The following is a 20250-nucleotide window of genomic DNA, read 5'->3' as shown; positions in this document are numbered from 1 at the left end:
ACGTGGCAGGATACAAAGTCAATGTATAGAAATCAGTGGCTTTCTTATACACTAACAATGAAAAATACAGAAAGGGAAATTAGAGAATCGATTCCATTTACTATAGCACCAAGAACCATAAGATACCTGGGAACAAACCTAACCAAAGAGGTAAAGGATCTGTACTCGAGGAATTACAGAAAACTCATGAAAGAAATTGAAGAAGACACAAAAAGATGGAAGACCATTCCATGCTCTTGGATCAGAAGAATAAACATTGTTAAAATGTCTATACTGCCTAGAGCAATCTGCACTTTTAATGCCATTCCAATCAAAATTCCACCGTTATTTTTCAAAGAGCTGGAGCAAATAATCCTAAAATTTGTATGGAATCAGAAGAGACCCTGAATCACTAAGGAAATGTTAAAAAACAAAAATAAAACTGGGGGCATCATGTTACCTGATTTCAAGCTTTACTACAAAGCTGTAATCACCAAGACAGCATGGTACTGGCATAAAAAACAGACACATAGACCAGTGGAACAGCGTAGAGAGCCCAGATATGGACCCTCAACTCTGTGGTCAAATAATCTTCAACAAAACAGGAAAAAATACACAGTGGAAAAATTCTGTTATTTTTAATGACTATTCCATTGTATATATGTACTATTGTGTATATTCCATTCTGTCTTCTGAATACAATGATGTGTTGATGGAAACTAGGAATGTTTCCATAGTTTGGCTATTGTAGATAATGCTGCCATAAACATGAGGGTGTAAGTTTCCCTTGAATTAATATTTCTGTATTCTTTGGATAAATACCCACAGTATGATTGCTGGGTTATAATGTAGTTACATTGTTAACATTCTGAAAAATTTCCATAGTGTCTTACACAGTGACTGTGACAGTTCTCATTCCCAACATTCCATGAATTTTCTCCTTTCTCTGAATTTTCCCCAATACCTGTTATCTTCCTCTGTTGTTGATTTTAGCCATTCTGACAGATGTGAGACGATATCTCATCATGGTTTTGATTTTTATTTTCGTGATGCCAAGAGGTGAGCATCTTTCCAAGTGTCTGTTTACCATATGTAAGTTTTCTTTGGACAGATGTCTACTCATGTTTTTTGTCAATTTTTTAATCGGATTATTTAGTTTTTGGAGTTCAGTATTATACTCTATATAGAAAACTCAAAAGACTCAACCAAAACAAATTGCTAGAACTAGAAAATGAATTCAGTAAAGTCACAGGATACAAATCAACTTACAGAACTCATTTGCATTTCTATGCACAAATAATGAAGAATAGAACGTGAAATCAAGGAATCAATACCACTTATAATTACACCAGAAACAGTAAGATACTTAGGAATAGAAGTAACCAATGAGGTAAAAGGTCTATACTCTGAAAACTATAAAACACTGATGAAAAAAATTGAAGAGGACACAAAGATATGGAGAAATATTCCCCATGCTCACAGATTTAAAGAAAAAATATTGTTAAAATGCCTATATTACCTGGGGCATCTGGGATACTCAGTCAGTTAAGTGTCTGCCCCTGACTCATGTCATCATCTCAAAATGCTGGAAATGACCCACACCTTGGACTCCCTGCTTACTTCTTCCTCTCCCTCTGCACCTCTGCCCTTCTCATGCACTCTTCCTCTCTCACATAAATAAATAAAATCTTTAAAAATACATACATACATACATGAATAAATAAATAAATAAATAAATAAATAAATAAATAAATAAATAAACTACTCAAGGCAATCTGCAGATTCCATGAAATCTCTATAAATATAGTATCAGTTTTTTTCACAGCACTGACCAAAAAAATCCCACAGTTTGTGTGCAACCAAAAAAGACCCCAAATAACCAAAGAAAACCTGAAAAATAAAAGCAAATCTTGAGGTTCATTATTCTGGACTTCAAGTTTTATTACAAAGTTTTATTACAAAACCTGAAAAATAAAAGCAAATCTTGAGGTTCATTATTCTGGACTTCAAGTTTGATTACAAAGGTATCATTATCAAGGCAGTATAATACTGGCACAGAAAGAGACATATAGAACAGCAGAACAGAAGAAAGTACTCAGAATTGGACCCACAACTCTATGGCCAATTAATCTTCAACAATGTGGGAGAGAATATCCAATGCAGGTGGAACACAGTCTCTTAAAAATAAAAACTGTGTTCCCTCTGCTTGTGGTCCCTATCTTGCTGTGTCTCTCTGTCAAATACATAATAAAAATCTTACAAAACAAAACAAAACAAAACAAAACAGTTGGTAAAAGGGGGCAGCAATATGCAGAAGAATGAAACTGGACCACTTTTTTATACCATACAGAAGAATAAATTCAAAATAGATGAAAGACCTAAATGTGAGATAGGAAAACACCAAAATCCTAATGGAGTACACAAGCAATAACATCTTCGACATCTTCCATATTCTTTCTAGGTATGTCTCCAGAAGCAAGGAAAACCAAAGCAAGACTAAACTTTTTGTACTTAATCCAAAACAAACCAACCAACAAATAACAAGTTTTGCACAGCAAAGGAAATAATCCACAAAACTATTAAAAAAAACATTATGAAATGGATGAATATATTTGCAAATGATATATCTGATAAGTGACTAGTATTCAAAATATATAAGTAGTTTGTAGTAATTATTTTCACATTTTCAATAGAGTGCATGTCCATGGAGCTCAGAATGCTGTCATGAGAGAGGCAGAATTCCTGTCTTTCACATTTTCACATTTGTATTATGCTAAGATCTCACTAAACATGAGAGTTACCCTCTTAACAACATTTTAACTATACAGCACAGTATTGTTAATTATAGGTACAGAGTTTTAGAGGACACATCTAGAACTTAATCATCTTGCATGACAGACAATTATACCCCTTGAGATGCAACTCTCCACTGGCCCTCCCATAAGCCTCTGGAAACTGTCATTTCACTCTCTGATTTATTGTTATCTAAACCCAAATTCAGCTTCCCATTGTTGGAAAGGGCAGTATACAAGAGATGAGTTTTGATTGGAAAGGAATGTGAGCTTTATTCAGGAGGCCAGCCACTTGGGCAGAAGGCACACTCTTCTTCAAAAGCCAACAGTGAGATTTTGCTGCCTGACCCAGGATATTTTAAAGGGGGTTTAGAGTAGATGATCACAGAAGGGAATACAGTGTTTGGCAACACTTCTGGTTCACACCCAGGCTGTATGATGCCAACTACAAAAAGTTACCTCAGTCCCCCTGAGCCTTCAGCTGTGAAGGGAACCACATATGCTGCCAAAGTACAGGAAAGAACCACAGTGTTAGGGTCTGTAATCAAAGGAACGAGACTGATTCAAAGCAAAGGTAACAAAGCTTTATTTCACGCCAAGCATTGAGAATCAAACTGACCCGTCAGGGCCATCTCTTGTAAAGGGGCAACCCCTCCCAGCCTCACAGACTAACTTTTAGAGAGATAGTTTAGCTGGGATATACACAGGTGGCCAATGATATTGCAATACACAGAGAAAACTACACAGTCATGCTAGGTCACACATGGGCAGCCAATTGAATTACATTTCACCCTAGTAGATATATGCGTGCCCCACTGATTTGATGTCTCTACCTGGCCTGACCCGCCCTTCTATCTGGGCTTTGCAAGTAAGTTCCTCTGCTAGGGGCAGGGTCAATCTATGTTTACTGCATAGGGTCAATCTAAGTTTACTGCATAAACAACAAAATGGCTCCTTCTGATTAAGTAGGCCCTTACACACAGTATAGGATTAGAGGTGTTAGGGTCCGTAATCAAAGGAGGGAGACTGATACAAAGTGAAGGTCAAGCAAAGCTTTATTTCACGCCAAGCATCGAGAATCAAACTGACCGGTCAGAGCGTCTCTTGCAAAGAGGCGACCCCTCCCAGCCTCACAGACTAACTTTTATAGAGGTAGTTTAGCCGGGCTATACACAGGTGGCCAATCAGATTGCAATACAGAGAGAACACTGCACAGTCATGCTAAGTCTGCCACACACAGAAAAAACTGCTAGGTAACACGGGTGGCCAACTGAATTTCAATTTACCCTAGTAGATATATGCACGCCCCACTGATTGGATGTCTTCACCTGGCCTGACCCGCCCTTGTATCTAGGTTTTGCAAGTAAGTTCCTCTGGGAGGGGCAGGGTCAATCTAAGTTTACTGCATGGGGTCAATCTAAGTTTGCTGCATAAACACAAAATGACTCCCTTTGGCCAACCAGGCCTTTACAAGAGGCAAGAAAACTTCAGTCTTACCTGTGGTCAGCAGTAATTTCTGTTCTCACCAGCTGGTGTGAGAAAACAAACTTGTAACTCACCTATCATCATGGAGTACTGGGGAGTATTTTACTCACTAAGCTCAAAGAAAGATTCAAAATAAAAACCAAAAAGATCAAATCACTTTCCAATGAATGGCAAACCAGGAAAATACAGGTAACGTTACAAAGCCATTGTCTTCAATGCCTATAAGGTAAAATTTGCAATGTCTACCTCGACATGCCAACAAAGTAGAAAGGAGTGGTCTCCATGGTGAATGATGGGGGTAATCCACAGAAAGTGGACCCAGCAGTACCACAGGAGATGGAACTAGTCAAGGAGTGAGTTGCATTATAACTGTATGTCATGTATTCAAGTATCTGGAGAAAAGATTAAACGTGATGAAAATGGGGGTGCCTCTGGGCTGAACACACTTCCCATGTCCATGTGAGCACTCATGCACATGGCCCACTCATCTCTCGCACATCCACCACAGTTGAACTGATGTGTAGGTCCACCCGCTGCCACACCCTGTGATTGTGACCTCATCCCCACAGGTGGCCCCCAGGTGTGGGGTGCCGGTAGCCTGAAGCAGCCCTCTGTTCTGTCAGATGCTCTAGGTCAGGCCCTCACTGAGGATCTTCCCTTGATCCATTCCCACAGACAGATATCTCTGAGCAGGGGCCTGAGTCTGGCAGGCCAGTTCACCATGAAGACACTCCTCTTACTGTTTGCTCTCTGGGCAGAGCTGGTTCCTGCCCAGGGTTCTCAAGGCCATCCCTCATGGCGCTACATCTCCTCTGAGGTGGTCATTCCCAGGAAGGAGCTGCACCATGGCAAAGGTGTTCGGATGCCAGGCTGGATGTCCTACAGTCTGCATTTTGGGGGCAAGAGGCACGTTATTCACATGCGGCGCAAGAAACTGTTTTGGTCCAGACATCTGCTGATGATGACTCAGGATGACCAAGGAGCCTTGCAGATGGACTACCCCTTCATCCCTCCAGACTGTTACTACGTCGGCTACCTGGAAGAGATTCCTCTTTCCATGGTCACCGTGGACACATGCTATGGGGGTCTTGAAGGTATTATGAAGTTGGATGACCTTGCCTATGAAATCAGACCACTCAGCAATTCCCAAAGGTTTGAGCACATTGTTTCTCAGATAGTGGCAGACACAAATGCGACGGGACCTACCTATAAACTGGGATACAAGCAGGATATGGACACCTTGTTCCCTCAAGAAATTGCCATTCCAGGCTCCAGAGTCAGTAACAGGATCTTTTCCTCCCATAAATCCATGATCAAAGGATTTGCTCAAAGTTCCAATTCAGTATATCGTTTATATAATAATGTAACAACATGTGCAAAGTTTCTGATAGATATGGTTAGTTTAATGGACTCAATATATAAAGGTCTTGATATAAAGTTCCATCTTACTGCAGTCCTAATATTTGATGTAAGAGATCCAGTCAACATGAATGATTATAGATTGCCATCTGGTCCATACCACAGATATCATGAGACTTACTTGTTCAGAATCATAAATCCTAGTTCATCCTTTGTTGTGGTTAAAGAAGGACCACAAGACTATCAAAATGATCCTGCAGCCTTCAGTTTATGTTCCCCTCGATGCCTACATATGGTTGGTCACCTGGGAAGACATTATTTATTATTAGCTGTGATAACTTCCCAATACTGTGCAAGATCCATTGGTCTGCATTTTGATAATCCTGAGTGCAGTTGCCAGAGGAGGTCCAGCTGCATCATGTACAGATATCCTGTGTTGACAGATTCCTTTAGTAACTGTTCTTTTGTACACTTACAAAACATTCTGAGTGTTAACAAGCATTGCCTATTCAATGAAGAGGTGATATTCTTTAATACAAGCCTGACACATATACGCTGTGGAAACTCTATAGTAGAAGAGAAGGAGGAGTGTGACTGTGGCTCCATCAAGCAGTGCGCCAGCAACCCCTGCTGTCGTAACAACTGCAAACTTGAAACTACATTTCTTTGTGATAAAGGACTATGCTGTACAAACTGCACCTTCTCTGCTGTTGGGACGCTCTGTAGACCAATCCGAAATATCTGTGACCTTCCAGAGTATTGCAAGGGGGGATCTTCTGAGTGTCCTGATAATTTCTACATGCAAGATGGAACCCCCTGCACTGAAGAAGGCTACTGCTATCATGGAAACTGCACTGACCGTACCATGCACTGCAAAGAAATCTTTGGTGCAAACACTGTGGAAGGGCCAAGTGCCTGCTACCAAATTAATAAAAAAGGTCACCGATTTGGACACTGTAAAAGAGAGTTTTCAGCCAGAAAATTTATTCATTGTGGGGACCAAGATGTCAAGTGTGGAAGGCTGCAGTGTACCAATGTCACTCATCTCCCTCAGTTGCAAGAACATGTGGGCTTCCATCAGTCTAAGATTTCAGGTGTCTGGTGTTGGGGGTTGGACACACATCGCTCCACAGGAACAACTGATGTTGGTCATGTGAGACCTGGTACTCCCTGTGGTCATGGAAAGTTCTGTGACAATTCTGCCTGCAACGGTACTATAGGTGAAATAAATTATGACTGTTTCCCTGAGAAATGCCATCGCAAGGGAATTTGCAACAATAACAGGAACTGCCATTGCCATGTAGGCTGGGATCCACCATTCTGTGAATTGCGAGGTAAAGGAGGAAGTATAGACAGTGGAAACCCTCCAAGAAGAATGCGGTCAATCAGACAAAGTCATGAATCGGTGATATATCTGAGAGTGGTCTTTGGTCGCATTTATGCTTTAATAGCTTCGCTCCTCATAGGTATTGCCACCAATGTAAAAACTATCAAGACCATTACAGTTGCAGAAGAGATAGCTCATAAAGCCAATCCATAAGTCATTCTCCCGACCCTTGAACAACAATAGGCAATCCACCCAAAGGAGGTGGCAAAGCTGACATCCACGTTTCCAGGGATCTGCAGTAGACACAGTTTTACTAACACATATCACCCAATTCTCACACTAAGTCTGTGATAGGTCACTGACCAGCACTCTGAAGTAAACTTTTAAAAGTGCATGGTGGTCTTATCTCCTTATTTTTGTTAGCCTGTAAGGCCTCAGATGAACCTGAGACACTGCCCTGAGTACCTGAATGAGGGGCTGGGACTTGGGCTGAGATTCCTGGGTGCAGAATTAAGGGAAGTTGCTACAAGCTCCTGCAGGGGAAAAAATCATGATGTTTCTGCAAACCAGTGCTCTTGAATACTGAGGTTTTCTCATTTTCTAGGTAATCTCTCCTTTTCCAGTCCCAAAGTGTGTTCAGGGTAATGTAGGGCTTCTCCCCAACCCTGTTGCCTATCTCACACTGGGGTGCCTCTGGGCAGTAGGGGAGGGTGACTGGGGTGTGATCCAAACTAGTGCAAGCTATTCTATCATGGAGAGTAAGTTTCTGAATGCAGGAGACTGTGACCATGATCCTGAACGTTGTGTCCCATGAAATCAATCAGAAAGGTAGACAGAAGTGCCCACTGATGATTCTGGCATCCATTTGGAGCCTTAGGAAAGTTTACCCCTCCCTTCCTTCTTAGTTTGCATTTCAAGGAGCTAAACGGTGACTGTAGGTGGCTCATGGTTAATAACAAATACCATTCTTCAGAGCAATACTCTGGGGTGAAAAGCCAGTCTATGTGTATCTAAATAACTTTTAGTGCACTATTATTCTAGGTTGTAGTGTATAATTAATAAAGAAAATTGGAGGGGGGATGAACCATGAGAGACTGGGGGGGATGAACCATGAGAGACTGTGGACACGGAGGAACTAAATGAGGGTTTTGGAGTGGAGTGGTGTGGGAGGTTGGGTGAGCTTGCTACTGGGTATTATGGAGGGCATATATTGCATGGAGCACTGGGTGTGGTCCATACACAATGAACTCTCGAACACTGAAAAGAAATTAAAAAAAATAAAAATTTAAAAAAGGAAAGTGGCACTCTATCCAGAGAAATTCTAACCATTATATGAAGACTTAAATTTTTCAGATGAAGTAGAAAAGCCTTGAAGTGTGGCTTCAATATCATTATTCAGCCAACACCTGCTCCTTGGCTTCAATTCAGGCCTCAGCGTTTGAAAGTCCAACTAATAAAACACCACTTAAGTAGTGCAAAAAATGTATAAAGGAATAACAAAATTTTATTTTAAATTGTCATATAATTATAATGAAATTTTTTCTCCTTATGCAATACAGGTACATCATAGAGTATTTGAAATAATAAAAAAAATAATCCCACAAATATAAAGCTTTGTGCTTCTCCCAGCATGCACAGAAAACCACATTTAGCCTATGGCAATATTTGTTCCCAGTGATTTACTGAATACCTATAGCTTGTGCTGTTTTGTATGCATTATTTGAACCTTATCCTGTCTTCCCCAAATATATTTTGATGTCCTATCTTTGAGATTCCTTCCAATTTCTTACATTCTGTCTACATTTAAGATCCTCTGGTCCATTTTTGTGCTAGATAATTCCATTATTTCAGTGGTGAATACCAATGGAAAAGGTAAATGGAAATTAAATACTCACTCACTGTTGTGTCCTTGGAATGTTGATTGTTAATCACAAAACTCCTCACACCATGTCCCCATCCTCCTCCTGTGCCATCCCCAAGCAGACATCTCCTGATGGGAGGGTCTCTCTGTCAAGGTCCCCTCCTTTCTCCTTAGGGCTCATCTGCACCTCAAATGCACTGTTTGGTGGCAAGACTTCATCACATAGGCATCTCTGTTTTCTGTGGTTTTCTTTTTCTTTTCTTTTTTTTTTTTTTAAATCATTCCATCATGTTTCCCATCATACCTAATAGCTTACAGGGACAGGCCAAAGTGACTCTGTATGAGAAAATGTGAAACTTATGGGTCATATGACTTTTCTCCAGGAAAGAACGTCTCCACAGACACCTCCCACCTACAAGGCAGAGTACAGGCAAGCTACAGTGCTCCATCAGGAACTGATGTGTGTGGGTTGCTCTGTTAATGGTTTTACCTTATGCACCAGGCACTCAGTGGCTCAGGCTGTCACCTGAGCTGTTTTTTTTCTCAGGAGGTCATAAAGTCTAAAGCTGATCTAATCTGACCCTAGACTACAGAAAGCTAGGCTTAAGTTTGTTTTATCTCTTTCCTAAATACATTGTTTTCAAGATGTTATGTTTTCAGACACCATTGTTTGTGGTAAGCATAAATTTAAGATGTACAAGGTGTTGATCTCTTGCATTTGTATTTTGCAATGTGATCACCACTGTGTGGTCATATAACACTTCCATCACATTACATAATTATATTTCTTTTTGCAGTGATAACTAAGACCTAGTCTCATAAAGATCTTCAAGATTACAGTACAGTATTGTTGACTATAATTACTATACTTCACATTTGATCTCTAGGAATTATCTACTAGCTGCAAGTTTGTACCCTTACATGACATTTCTCCAATCCCCCATCTCTTTCTACAAGTTCAGGTTTTTTTTTTTTTTTAATTCCACATATAAATAATAACACACAGTAATTGTCTTCTTCTGACTTATTTCACTTAGCATAACGCCCTCAAAATCCATCTGTGGTGCCTCAAAGGGCTTGATATTCCTCTCTTTCAAGGTTAAGTTGTATATATACCACATCTTCTTTAGTCATGCCTCTGTTGACAGACACTTGGATTATGGCCATGTCTTGGATATTGTGAGTAATGTTGCAGTGAACACGGGGTAACAGACACCTCTTTAATATACTGTTTTCATTTCCTTTAGATATAGTCCCAATGGTGGAATTGTTGGATTGTGTAACAGTTTATTTTGAATTTTTTGAGCATCCTCCATACTGTTTTCCACAGGGGCTGCCCCAATTTACATTCCCATGAAGAGTTCATGAGGGTTCCTTTGATCCGCATCCTTGCCAACACTTGCCATCTATTGTCTTTCTGATAATAGCCATCCTGAAAGGTGCATGGTGGTATCTCATTGTGATTTTTATTTGCATTTCCCTGATTATTAGTGATGCTGAGCATTTTTTTCATGAACCCATTTACCATTTGGAAGTCTGTTGCTTTACAAGCTCCTCGGAAGCATCCCAGGTATAACCTGAACCTGGCCCCTGTATTCAGAGGGCAAGGAGATACCAAAGACAGAGGAAGGTTCCTCCAGTTTGGTAGGCAACACTTTTAAGGAGTAAAGGAACTTACTTACAAGCCTTGTCTTGGGCACCCACATGGTGTGTAGTTTTCTGCACCCACTTACCAAAACTTAATAGTTTTTATGTGGAAGCCTAAACTGGATTTAGTTATACATACTATTCAGATGATCTCAGCACCACATAACTGTCTCAAGGCTGTGACCTTGGAACAGCTTCTGGGAGCACTCAAACCAATGAGAGCACACATTCTGAGGATGTAGAGGAAAGGAGGTAGAGCCTCCTATTGCCTGGGTTAAGTTCTTGGGGCAACCAGTGGTCATGTCCTCTCATTGACATTCCCTCAAACGTTACATTTTGTGACCAGCTCTTACAATTTCATAGGACCCCTCCTCCAGAATTTACCCTGAGCAGTCAGCAGAGGGGTTTCATAGCATGAGGATGGCTCCTGTGGTGGCTCTCTGGCTGCATTGGAGGCACACACTGCATCTACAACACAGGCACATGCCATGGAAAATACAGATTAGGCAGTGATTCCCAAAAGTAGTGGCAACATTTCCATCAAGATCTCTGTGATCAAAATCATTGATTTATTAATTTCTCCAGGCTGTGGGTAGGATCACAAAGGGAATTTGCTTGTGGGCTGTGTGATGTAATAAATGTGAAATAGCAGCAGGCTCATCAGGTATGAACACACAACACTCCACTTAATAAATGGCACAAGCTCTCCTTTGTGAGGTAATGGGGTCTTATTTTGAAAGAGTTTTCTCTAACAGAATCTTTTTAATGTTCTGTAAAGAATTTAGTAAGGATGTATCCATATGCTATACTGTCCTCCAGGCGATGGAGGGGACAGCAGTGTACCAGTGGAAAACAGAGTGTGCCCATTGGCCTTAAGGAGAGGGAATTGTGCAGCTGTTGTTACTCTGGGTGAATTATCTCCCATGACCAGAGAAAACCCTGTGCAACAGCCAAAGAGCTGGGACTTCCTTATGTCCTGGTTTTTTCCTCAATCTTCTTTCTCAGTCTTACTCATGAACTTTGAAATGTGATGCCTGATCAGTCTATTTGGCAAGGGTGTCCACAACACAACACTCAACCCCTCTAATTCCCTTATAGTGTCAGCCTGGTTCACACAGTGATAGGGGACAGCTTGAGTTAGGCCAGATGCAGTGTGCACAGAGCAACCTCAATCAGAAGGAAGGGACTGATACAATCAATTTGACAATATATCACCAGTTAAAAGCTGCAGATGGACCCAAAATTCTCTGGAAGATGTTCTATGTGGTGTTTGGAACACACAGGAGAGGTTGTTACTGCATTAAGCAAGGCACTGTATTTCAAGGGTAACAATGCATCCTTGGAAACAGAGCATTCCACTTGGACTCTGTGGCGGCCATTCTTTCTATGCAAACAACCTACTGAAGTGTTAGTTGCTAAGATGAGCTCATATCTGCACTAAGGCAATATCTTCCTTCTTGCCAGAGGGTGTTAAAGCCTTGTGAACCGGGACATGGAAGACAGTGAGGACCACTTCAAGCTCCTGAACGTGAACCCAAATGTCTCCCAATATATAATGACTCCACAAGGGCTTATTTATAATTATCCACCCCTTGGCTTACCATTGTGTCCTTTAAGGCAGCCCTACTGCAAGTGCAATGGTTTAAGAGCTAGGGCACAGGTATGGCCACCAGCCAGACCACTAAGAGCTCAGTCCACTGGCTGCTATAGTTTTGTTCCATCCAGCTGCTTTTAGTATCAGGACGAATAGTGCCACTGACTATGAGGACGGGTTGTCTTGAATAGACCCATCTGCATACCAAGAATCAGAGGGAATTTCTCCCACTTGATCTATATAGGGGTGCAGGGGCTGCCTCTCAAATAAGGACTGGAGCATTTGTAGCATCTATATAGTGTGCAGGACCTAAGAGCACTCACATTTCTAAGACAATGGGATTGTGGGTAGGGCATTTCCTGTTACAGAGACATATGCCTTTTAGTCAGATTGGGGATTTGTGTTATGGCAGGGGCGGACCAATGTTACATATTCTCATGGAACCCCTTGATAGGCTGGGACATTCTTGCAGCCTATCAAGGGTACACTATTGATAGGCTGCAAGAATACAGCTATTCTTGTATACACTATTTCCTCATGAGATGCTTTACCTGCAGAAGGACTGTGCATACCGGCAGGAGCTGTTGCTCTATGGGGCCATCCTGGGCTCACAACCCCATCCAGAGCTAATACCAAAATGCAAGGTATTCTGTCCCCTTGTGTTGCTTCTGCCACCGCACCCAGCCCATGCCTTCCAGAGTCACAGACACAGCTACCTCCTCCTTGGGAGATATCCCCAACTCTAATAAGGGTTTCACTAGAATTTCCACCTTCTCAAAAGTGGCTGGCTGCTCTGAGCCACACAATCCCACACACACACTTCCTATACCAGGTGATGTAATTTGCCCATTTCCCCCAAATCAGCAGTGGATTTCCAATATCATAAGTAACTTGCCCCACAACTGTGTTCAGCATGGTTATCAGTGTCCCATACCAGGGGCTGCAAGAGGACTGGATAATCTTGGTTTCTATTTCTGTAGTGAGTGGGAATGAACAAGGCTTTCAAAGACAGGAGAATGTCTTGTCTTTTTCATTCCCAATTTCTTAAGCATTTGTTGTATCACTCTATTGGTTTTTAGGGTCCCACATGCCCAGAAACATCCTTTTCACTGGGCATACTCCCTTTAAGCTAAGATAATCCGGTCTATAAGGGGCTGAGTACCTGAATCCCCTGAGTGCTGGGCAGGATCTGCTGGTGGGCAGGGTGTGTGGTGATGCTGCTCATCTCCTCTGCCTCCTGCCCTGTCAGAGAGATGCCATCACCCCAGATATTCCATAGCTACACCAAACATGCCCAAATACTTTCCCTGGCCTTCTGCTGAAACTCAGCAGCTATGTCAGTAACCTCATCAGGAGTGTATTCTCTCCTCATGAGCATCTCCTCCATTGGGCACTGCCCCCCTGGCTGAGGATGTTGTGCTTTGGTTTTCCCTTGTATCACGAGTTGGGATGGCATGGAACACTTGATATGTTTTATCATTGATCATCATAACATCCTGCTCTTTATTTTTATCATGTGGCCAGGATTCTACCTCTTAACACATCAGTTAGTCTTTGCACAAGTTCTTGGACATTAACCTGCCCCAGTGTGCACTCTCCTTGCTTTGCAACACCAGCTTATCTTCCTACTTTCTCATCTTGTCTGCTAGGCCCGAGGCTAACAGAGGAATGTATAATCTCATGTCATTCTCTAGTTTAATTTGAGCTTCAGCCTCTATCTAGTCAGACTTTCATGGCTAGATGAATGGCACATAGTAGAGGCCAGACCACTAAGTCCATCACTCATTTTCTTTCTTTGCTGCATTTCCTAAAACAAGTGCATGGGATTGGCTGGCATTTTGGGGTGCCCATGTATTCATGAGGGTGTCTCCAAGCCTCTAAACATACGGGCCATCCCTCACCACATAGGAGTCAATGGGAAACAATATATACCCCATAAATGCCACATTCCCATTTCATTAGTCTCCTGGCTAGCTCACCAACTGTTGGTTTGTGTAAGGGCCTATTTAACCAGAGTGACTCCATCTCGGTTCAAAGCCATTCTGTTGTTTGTGTGGTAAAACTTAAACTGACCCTTCCCCTCCCCCCCGAGAAACTTACTTAGAAGCAAGTCTGGGAAACCAGTAAAATATGGTCGGTCATTTCCTAATAACAGAGCCCAGAATACAAGGACAAATCAGGCCAGGTCAGCCAGTTCCTGATAACAGAGCATAGAATACAAGTACAAATCAGGCCAGGTGGAGACATCCCATCAGTAAGAAGCACACATACTATCTCCCTAACCACCAAAAAATGTAACCCCACCTTTTGGGTGCCAAACTTGAGCACCAATTCTTACCAGAGTAATAGGTTAGTTCAAACAGCTGCTATAGGGCAAATTGTAATTCAATTGACCACCTGCGTGTGGCCTAACATGACTATGCAATGTTACAATCTCATTGACCACCTATGTGTGGCCAGGCTTTTGCTCTATAAAAGTTAGTCTGTGAGGCTTGGAGGGGTCGCTTTCTTTAGAGGTGGACCTGACCGGTCAGTTGATTCTTGAGCCTGTAAACTGGGGGTGGTCACTCTCTTTGGAGATGGCCCTGGCCGGTCAGTTTGACTTCTAATGCTTGGCATAAAATAAAGCTTTGCATAACTTTAACTTTGTTTCAGTCCCATTACCCTGGCCTATCAGTCTGACTTCTAATACTTGGCATAAAATAAAGTTTTAAATAACTTTCACCTTGTCTCAGTCTCGTCCCTTTGATAACAGACCCAACAGTTTGCAACTTTGCAGACAGCTGTCTGGTATACTCTCTTTCTCTTTCTTTCTTTCTTTCTTTCTTTCTTTCTTTCTTTCTTTCTCTCTTTCTTTCTCTCTTTCTTTCATTCATTTCTTTTCAGTGTACCAGAATTCATTGTTTATGCATCACACCCAGTGCTCCACGCAATACGTGCCCTCCATGATACCCACCACCCGGCTCACCCAACCTCCCACCCCCCGCCTCTTCAAAACCCTCAGATTGTTTTTCAGAGCCCATAGTCTCTCATGGTTCATCTCCCCCTCCATTTTCCCCAAACTCCCTTCTCCTCTCCATCTCCCAATGTTGTCCATGTTATTTCTGATGCTCCACAAATAAGTGAAACCATATGATAATTGACTCTCTCTGCTTGACTTATTTCACTCAGCATAATCTCTTCCAGTCCCATCTATGTTGATACAAAAGTTGAGTATTCATCCTTTCTGATGGAGGCATAATACTCCATAGTGTGTATGGACCACATCTTCCTTATCCATTCGTCTGTTGAAGGGCGTCTTGGTTCTTTCCACAGTTTGGCGACCGTGGCCATTGCTGCTATAAACATTGGGGTACAGATGGCCCTTCTTTTCACTACATCTGTATCTTTGGGGAAAATACCCAGTAGTGCAATTGCAGGGTCATAGGGAAGCTCTATTTTTAATTTCTTAAGAAATCTCCACACTGTTCTCCAAATTGGCTGCACCAACTTGCATTCCCACCAACAGTGTAAGAGGGTTCCCCTTTCTCCACATCCTCTCCAACACACGTTGTTTCCTGTCTTGCTAATTTTGGCCATTCTAACTGGTGTAAGGTGGTATCTCAATGTGGTTTTGATTTGAATCTCCCTGATGGCTAGTGATGTTCATCGTTCATTCATTTTTTCATGTGTCTGATAGCCATTTGTATGTCTTATTGGAGAAGTGTCTGGTCCTGTCTTCTGCCCATTTTTTTACATGATTATCTGTTTTCTGTGTGTTGAGTTTGAGCTGTTCTTTATAGATCTTGGATATCAGCCCTTTGTAGTGTCATTTGCGAATATCTTCTTCTGTTCCGTGGGATGCCTCTTTGTTTTGTTGACTATTTCCTTTATTGTGCAGCTTTTGATCTTGATGACATCCCAAAAGTTCATTTTCACTTCTGTTTCATTTGCCTTTGGAGACATTTCTTGAAAGATGTTGCTTTGGCCTGAATAGAACAATATCTATTGAAGCAGTGATTGAGATTGAAGCAGTGATCAAAAACTTCCCAAAAAACAAGAGCTCAGGACCTGACAGATTCCCTGGAGAATTCTACCAAACATTGAAAGAAGAAATAATACCTATTCTCCTGAAGTGGTTTCAAATAATAGAAATAGAAGGAAAACTTCCAGACTCTTTCTATGAAGCCAGCATTAGCCTGATCCCCCCACCAGGTAAACAACCCACCAAAAAGGAGAATATCAGACCAATATCCCTGATGAATATGAATGCCAAGATTCTCAACAAAATCCTAGCCAATAGGATCCAACAGTACAGTAAAAAGATTATCCACCATAACCAGGTTGGGTTTATCCCTGTGATGTAAAGTTGGTTCAACATTCGCAAATCAATCAATGTGATAGAACAGATCAATAAGAGAAGAGCGAAGAACCACATGGTCCTCTCATTTGAGGCAGAAAAAGCATTTCACAAGATACAGCATCCATTCTCAATTAAAATGCTTCAAAGAATAGGGTAGAGGGAACACTCCTCAACTTCATAAAATCTATCTATGAAAAACCCACAGTGAATATCATTCTCAATGGGAAAAAGCTTCCAGCCTTCCCATTGAGATCAGGAACATGACAAGGATGCCCACTTTCACCAATCTTGTTCAACATAGTATTAGAAGTCTTAGCAACAGCAATCAGAGAACAGGAAGACACTGAGCAATTTGGATCTGCACAGAATCCTCTGAGCGAGAGAAAGCTGCATGCATCCCAAGCAACCCCCACTTTCTGTGGTCCCCTGGCCTCAAACCCAGAGTCTGATGTGCAGCCTGACCAGGGCTGTCAACTAATCTCTGGAGGAGGCCTTCTCAGCACCGGGTAATTGGGCCTGCCATGCCTCTAGGCCCTAACACTGACCCTAGGATGGGTTTTCAAGCTATTGTCCCCAGAGGCCTGCATCCAAGCCCTCCTGATTGGGGACCACTGTCACATACCAAGACTATGCCTGCCCCCCAGAAGTACACTGTATCATTTGTAGGTGAGTGAACACTCAGAGCGGGAGGACCCTCATGCCATCCTGTGGCCAAACCAACTTTCAGCGGCCCCACCAGGTCAAAAACCTAGGGGCTAACACCCTGTCTGACTGTAACCCTCAACTCAGCCCCCCGGGGAGCCAGTTGTGCACTGGCAGATCAGGACTGCCATTCACCTAGACCCTAACCCTAACCCTAGGTTGGGTTTTCAGGCTTTTTCCCCAGAGGTCTGGCCACCAAGCCCTTCAGATTGGGGAGCCCTGAGCCACATGCCAGTACTCCGCCTGCCACCATGAAGACACTGAGCCATTTGGAGTTGTGGAAACCCTCAGAGTGGGAGAAACCTGCATGATATCCACATTTGGCAACCCGCCTGCTAAAACCCTGAAGCTGATGCACTGCCTGATCAACACCTTCAATTCACTACCCCCCGCCCCGGGGTGCCTAACTCAGTGCCTGCAGTTCATGCCTGCCATACCCCTAGGCATTACCCTAACACTAGTTGGGGTTTTCATGCTTCCTTCCCCAGAGTCCTGGGCCCCAAGCCCTCCCAAATGATATACCCTGAGTCACACACCAGGACTCTGCCTGCCAACCTGGAGGACACCACAATGTTTGTAGCACAGAACACTCAGACTGGGGAAAACGTGCATACACACCTGAGACCACCTCCAATTTCAGTAGACCCCATCACAAACCCAGAGGCTGACATACTGCATGACTGGTGCCCTCACTCAGCCCCCCAGGGAGCCCACCACAGCAATGGCAGATCGGTCCTGCCATGTCCCTAGGCCCTAACCCTAACCTTATTTGGGGTTTTCAGGCTTCCGTCCCCAGAAGCCTGGCCCCCTAGTCCCTCCTGATTGGGAAATCCTGGGTCACACCACAGGATGCCACCGCCATCCAGAAGGAAACCATGCCATTTGGAGCTGCACTGACCCTCAGAACTGGAGAAACCTGCATGCCTCCCTGAGGCCATACAAACGTTTGGTGGCCCATCGTCCACAAACCCTGGGGCTTATGCACTCCTGAACCCCTCTTTCAATTCAGACCCTGGGGAGCCTACCTCAGGACTGTGGTTCAGGTCTGCTATGCCCCTAGGCCGTAACCCAAACCCTAGGTGTGGTTTTCAGGCTTCTGTCCCAAGAGGCCTGGCCCCCATGCCATCCTGATTGGGGACCCATGAGACACATGCCAGAACTCTGCCTGCCACCAGAATGACACTGAGCTATTTGGAGTTTTGTAGAACCCTAAGAGCGGGAAAAACCAGTTTGCCACCCTGAGGACACCCTAGCTTCGGCGACCTCCTGGCCACAAAAACGGAGGCTGATGCATCGCCTGACCACTGCCCTCACCTCAACCCCCCGAGGATCCCAGCTCAGCAATGGCAGATTGGGGCTGCCTTGTACCTAGGCCCTAGCCCTAACCCCAGCTTGGGTTTTCAGGCTTCCATCCCCAAAAGACTGGAACACAAGCCCTCATAATTGGGGACACCTGAGTCACAGGCAGGTCTCCACCAGCCACCAAGGAGGGTAAGGTACTGTTTGGAGCTGCATAGAACCCTTAGAGCAGAGAAACCAGCATGCCTCCCTGAGGCCACACACACCTTCAGTGGCCCCCCGGCCATAAAAACTAGAGCACATAAGCCTATGTGCTGCCTGGCCCCGCCCTCAACTCACCATTCTTGCGAATCCGCCTCAGTGCTGGCAGATCATGACTACCATGCTCCTAGATCCTAAACTTAACCTTAGGTTTTGCTTTCAGGCTTCCGACCCTAGACACCTGGCTTCCAAATCCTCTCATGTGGGGACGACTGGGTCACATCCAGGACTCTGCCTGCCACCTAGGAGGACACCGTGCCATCTGGAGCAGCACAGAAACTTCAGAGCAGGAAAAAACTGCATACTTCTCTGAGGTCACCTGCACCTTTTGCGCCCCCCCCCCCCCCCCGGCCACAAATCTGATGACTGACATGCAGCGTAACCCCCGTCCCCAAGTCAGCACCCCGGGATTCCGCCTCATTGCTGGCAGATCAGGCCTGCCATTCCCTAGGCCCTAACCCTAACTCTATGTTGGGCTATCAGGCTTCCATCCCCAGATGCTAGGCCCCCAAACCCTCCACATGGGGACCACTGAGACACATACCAGGACTCTGCCTGATACCCTAGAGGAAATCATGCCATCTGGAGCTGCACAGAACCCTCAGAGTGGGAGAAGTCTGCATTCGCCCCTAAGGACACTCCAAATTCTGTGGCTCCCTGGACACAAACCTGGAGTCTGATGGGACACCTGAACCCTGATCTTAACTAAGCCCCCATTAACCCGCTTCAGCCACAGCAGATCAGGACTGATATGCCCCGCAAACCTAACCATAAATCAAGCATGAGTTATCAGGCTTCCATAGCCAGAGGCCTAGCCCCCAAGCTCTCCAGATTGGGGACCTCTATGCAGCACCTCAGGACTCCACCTTCCACCCAGGAGGAAGCTGTGCTGTTTGGAGTTGCACACAACCTTCAGACTGTGAGAAAACTGCATGCCACAATGAGGCCACCCCCAAATTAATGGAACCCCGACCACAAACAATCAGGTGCCTGTTGTGACACCTGATCCCTCTCGCCCACTGAGCGCCCCGGGATCCTGTCTCAGCACAGGCAGAACGGACCTGCCATGGCCCTAAGCCTCAACCCTAACACTTGGTTGGGATTTCAAGGTTCTATACAGAATCCTGGTCCATAAGCTGTCCAGACTGGAGACTACTGAGACACTCCACAGGACTCTGCTTGCCACCCAGGTGGAATCTGTGCCATTTGGAGCTGGGCAAAACCGTCAGAGCAAGAGTAACCTGTATGCTTCCCTGAGGCCACCCCCACCTTCAGGACCCCACTGTGCCACAAACACAGAGCCTGACACTTAGCCTAAACCTTTCCCTCAAATTTGCCCCAAGAAAGCTCCCCTCAGCAGGGGCCATCAGTGGAGCTGCATGGGCCCGTCTGTGACCCCAGACAGTTGGAAGACATACCTAGAGAGAAAAGGTGGATTGGGCTGTTGAGTGGCCCAAACCACTGCACCATGCTGGTAAATTCTCATGAGGTTTCAGCTCAAATTGATATTGATGTGGGTAGAAAGCTAGTGAGAATTGGCTGATGTTCAGACAATTTGGGCCATGTTGGTTCCGTGGTCTAGAGTGCTTTCTCACTAGATGC

At 44.0% G+C, this 20250-nt stretch overlaps 1 protein-coding gene across 1 annotated transcript; it reads left to right on the top strand.

Moving 5' to 3' along the window:
* The first annotated feature begins 4977 nt into the window (after positions 1-4977).
* Positions 4978-7155, top strand: LOC111139938 (disintegrin and metalloproteinase domain-containing protein 29-like). Its single transcript, XM_022492348.1, has one exon. It carries the CDS (start codon positions 4978-4980, stop codon positions 7153-7155), a length of 2178 nt encoding a protein of 725 aa, XP_022348056.1.
* Positions 7156-20250: the final 13095 nt, after the last annotated feature.

The sequence above is a fragment of the Enhydra lutris genome, unplaced genomic scaffold (genome assembly GCF_002288905.1).
Source record: "Enhydra lutris kenyoni isolate GAN:26980312 unplaced genomic scaffold, ASM228890v2 scaffoldscaffold127, whole genome shotgun sequence".
NCBI lineage: Eukaryota > Metazoa > Chordata > Mammalia > Carnivora > Mustelidae > Enhydra > Enhydra lutris.
This window is presented reverse-complemented; position numbering and strand designations above follow the sequence as displayed.

Coding starts and splice junctions, on each gene's coding strand:
- LOC111139938 (XM_022492348.1), top strand. CDS start 4,978: ATGAAGACACTCCTCTTACTGTTTGCTCTCTGGGCAGAGCTGGTTCCT.